The sequence below is a fragment of the Buceros rhinoceros genome, unplaced genomic scaffold (assembly GCF_000710305.1).
Source record: "Buceros rhinoceros silvestris isolate BGI_N320 unplaced genomic scaffold, ASM71030v1 scaffold9986, whole genome shotgun sequence".
NCBI classification, from domain to species: Eukaryota; Metazoa; Chordata; class Aves; order Bucerotiformes; family Bucerotidae; genus Buceros; species Buceros rhinoceros.
The window spans coordinates 75005-79386 of record NW_010416936.1 but is presented as its reverse complement, the minus strand read 5'-3'; the positions used below and the strand labels follow the sequence as shown (position 1 = coordinate 79386).

The window sequence follows — 4382 nt, the reverse complement described above, 5'->3', positions numbered from 1 at the left end:
CCTACAGCAAGGCACATCTTCCCTTGGCAATGGAAAACACTTACTATCCATTCAAATTCCACTCTGACAATGGTGTACTGTAAGTGCAAATCAGACTCTGAGAGACAAGAAGCAGGGAGAGGAATTATTTTCTCTGTTGAATCATGCTGTTGCCAGATGCAAGAACCAAGAGTGAAGATAGCACCTGAATTCGATTTGCTCTGCTCAGGATGTAGGAAGGCTCAAGGACAGAAGGACCACAGCTTGGGAAAAGGATTTTCCAGAGGGAAGAGCTAGGAACAGCTGGGCATAGAGAGAAGCAACAAGCTGAGGATGAAATTTCAGTTCTTCTTCAGTAGCTTCAGCTACCAGGAGGACCTAACACCGAAAGCAAACATATTCTCCTTCACAGAGCACTAATGAGGTGAGCGTGGCTGTCTAGAGCCAAATTTGTAGAGAATATTCACAAGTACCTGAAGAACCAGAGGAAAAACCACTTTGCAAGGAAAAAGGAGCATGAATCAGAATGGTAGGGAAGAAAAGGAAGGGGCAGAGTGCACCAGACAGGTGAATTTGGGCAAACAAGTGAAGATGTTTACAGAGTCTGGAAGAAAATGTGGAAGAATTTTGTTAGGTATCAGAGGAGATGTGCAAACTACACCTGTGTGGAAGGGTATCTGTGAAAGGTTTATAAATAACATATAGGAAAATCATGTATCGTGGCAGAAGAGTACATCAGGTATAAGAGAGGCCAGAGAGCAGGAAGAGAAAGAAATCACAGAGTCACAGAGTCACAGAATCATCTGGTTGGAAGAGACCTTTAAGATCCTTGAGTCCAACCAAATGCGAACAGTTGTACCAGCGTTGCATTTGTTTGTAACACACATCCACAAGTTTTGTTCCAAAAAATCAGATGAAGATGTCCCTATCTACTCCCGGGATTGCATTACCTTCTAACGGGTCTTCCACTTCTTCCTCTATCTGCTTGAGCGTCCCATCCTTCATGAGCTTTTCCGTAAAGATGGCAGACGGTACCAGTTCTCTGACAATCTCGCCATCATCTTCAGACTTTGCAAGCCATCTTTCACATGGGAATGTGACAGTTTCCGAGCCCTGAAATAAACATGACAGGGAAAATCTCTTCAGAACAACGTGACCACTTTAGCATTTCCCCTTTGAAAATACTCGGACATGCAGGCAGTGATTTTCAACTCATGTATGCATGCATGTGTATGTAGATGCAGACCTGAAATAGTACATAGGAATCTATTTCCTCCAGAAAGAGGACATCTGAGGACTCTGAAAATATGCACTGAACGTGTAGCAGAGAGCAGTATTGCCAACAGCTGTGTGAGACTGACTGTATGATCCATGAGATCTCTGCCCTTCCCGGTTTTTTATCTTGCAAATTCCTAATGAGGACTGCACCATTCCCGCTGAAGCCGTGTTTTACTGAGACTCTGCAATCCCTCTTCAATCCTTATTCAGGCAGCATTCTCTTTGAAGTCAGTAGGGGTTTTTCTCTGAGTCAGTACTTCAAGATTTTGCCCTATAATTCTGTGACTCAAGCTGGTTTTCAGGCAGTTCCAGTACAAGCATTAAGAGGAGAAAAATAGTGATTTAATTTTTGATCTTTTGTTTTGACATCACTTTGGTGGAAACAAATATGATTTCTATCATCAAACAAACAAAAACAATAGCACATGTGTTTTCCACTTGGTAAACAAAATCAATCCCAGACTACTCATTAAGAACAGACTCCTGTATGGCCTCCAAGATGGCAAGATGCAGGCTGCTTTCTGTGTGCTCAGCACCCCAGGCTATGTCTCCATAAAAAAAGGGGCATGAGCCATCATGGAAGTTGCAGAGCACACAGGTCTGAACAGTAAAAAAAAAAAAAAAAAAAAAAAAAAAAAAAAAAAAAAAAAAAAAAAAAAAAAAAAAGTTAGTTTTAATCTCATAGTAACTAAATAAAGGAATAAAAACAAATGGACTTCTCTTACTGACAGCTTCATAATTTCTCTCCTAAGTAGCACAGGGCTCTGCTGTTTCCAGTACTGCGTGTGCCAGCTCTTTCTTGTATAACATGTATATGAATATTGTCTGCTTTCATTACTCTCATGCAATTATTTATCAAATACAGGGTCCTTTCTTCACCATTTTTACCATTTAAATATTAAAATATTAATAGGTAGTAAAAGAAGGGAATAGCTCTCACTGTAGTAATATTGCATATAGTTATCGCTGTGCACTACTGCGCTGTACTGCCTTCAGCAGCCAGATCCTCCCCTCCCTGACGTGTCGCTGTGGAGGAATAGGTTGTACACCTAAGGTCAGAGGTGTGCTCTGGTCACTGCTAACCTGGAATGAACAGGTTGTTGAACCACCACGGGCAGATCCTAGACAAGATGATCTGCGGGAGCTGAACTCCTCAAGGAGCTTGTATGAGTGTCTTGTGTCTGCAGCAGAATTGTCCTTTGAAGCCACACAGCCCAGGTCTTCTGCTGTCAATAACACACCATTTCCCCTCCTCTCTGCTGCTCCCTGCAGTCCTGCTGTTTAACCCCAGACTTGCAATGTTTAAGGAGGTTTGGAGCATGACTTGTACAAAACAGGGTCAGACAAACTGGCAGCGCTTCAGATGATTCCAAATATTTTGCTTGCAGGTGTTATTTGAATTGTAAAAGCAAAATACAGCCCCTAATGTCTGGCCACACCACTAACTCTGCCTCCTTGTTTCTGCACCACATAACCAGTATTATCTCACTGTATGCTGAACCAATGCACAGTGTTTATCTATCTCCCCACCTATGGTCTGGGAAGAGAGGGCTTTCCAGAATGATGCTTCAGTGCTGAAACTCTCTCCTTCCGGTAGAGAACCCACTTCAGTCATGTCTCTCGATGAAGCTGTTAACTGCTCCTGAACACTCAAAGTGTTGGCTGTACTGCGATTGATATGAACACTGTTTATTTGGTAATAGGATATCGAGGGACTCGAGTGCCTGCACAGTGGGACATAATGTGCAGTTTCTGCAAGAGTTAATTGTAGCGTTATTGTTAATCACCATGTCATTGCCACAGTTTTGCTGGAGTTTCCTTGTTAGTGATTGCATTAATATTTAAGTGACATAAAGTGCGCTCTTTTGTGTTACCCCGGGTAAAATCCTCTTGCTGCTCTGAACCAAATTTGTTTCATTAGAGTAGGAGTCTGGCCCTAAGCTAGAAGCAGGGTATGATAGTGTGCTAAAAGTCAGTGCTTTCCCCTTCTCCAAGTTGTAACAAATGAAATATAATTATCAAATATAATTGGCATGCCAAGTCAGAGCTTTATTGGCATGCAACTGTCCTGATTTCCTACCCAAGTGCTTTCAATTTAATCTGAAAAGTTACTGACCTCATTTTTCTTTTCCAGCCTTACAGATACATCTAGACACATCTTAGCAGTCCAATCAGGTAGCACAGCTTTTAGAAGCGTTGGCAGCGTATTGCTATCCTGTGGCAGGTCGTAATATCCTGCGGCTGATCAGCAGCATCGTGCAGCGTTCTGCTTTCTTCTTTTTTCCCATGCCATAATCAAAAGATCAGCAGAATTGTATATCTAAGTTCTTCATGGTTGTCCTCCCTTCCTCCACTTTCCCAGGTGTTTCGCTGTCTGTCCTTCCAAGCTGCTGCAACGGCCGCAGGGCTGCACAGCCCCAAGGCACATTCTGGGCTAATGGAAGAGCACCCAACCTTTGGGAGGTTCCCAAAGTGTTCAGTTAACTGCAGATGTAGAAGACGCCACAGGAATCTCTTTTCCTGTGGTTTCCTTACCTTTGTGCACCCCCTTCTTCATTTTTTCTATCCTATGACTAATAACAGTATCTCCAAAAGCAATGTTGTTTATTCATCTAATGAAGCTGTACAAAGCAAAGTTTAGTCAATAGATAGACGGTCTGATAATAAGAGACTGGTAAAAAGTTAATCATGAGAAACAAGCAAAGAGTATTGGCTTGTGAATAAGCTTGTACAGGAGGATACAGGCTGGAGCACGAAGAAGAGGGTTCAGGGAAGACCTTTGAGCTGATCATGAGCAGAAGAAAGTAAAACATACCTTGGAAATTTTGAAGGAGGACGCAAGATGAGACATAGGTTCACCATGAGAGATGGGCCTGTGTGAAACTTATGAGGTTCAACAAGACCAGATGCAAGGTCTTGCACCTAGGTCAGGGCAATCCCAAGCACAAATACAGGCTGGGTGAGATTGGATTGAGAGCAGCCCTGCAGAAAAGGACTTGAAGGTGTTGGTTGACAAGAAACTCAACACGACCCAACAATGTGCACTCGCAGCCCAGAAAGACAACCGTATCTTGGGCTGCACCCCCAGCAGCGTGGGCAGCAGCTGGAGGGAGGGGATGCTGCCC

At 43.1% G+C, this 4382-nt stretch overlaps 1 protein-coding gene across 1 annotated transcript in view; it reads right to left on the bottom strand.

Moving 5' to 3' along the window:
- Positions 1-4382, bottom strand: part of LOXHD1 (lipoxygenase homology domains 1) — a gene marked incomplete at its 3' end in the record, with an annotated part of 79699 nt that overhangs the window by 4553 nt on the left and 70764 nt on the right. Inside the window, exon 27 of the mRNA XM_010137990.1 lies at positions 930-1092. Coding sequence (XP_010136292.1) covers positions 930-1092 — 163 coding nt within the window. The remainder of the gene's footprint in view (positions 1-929; positions 1093-4382) is intronic.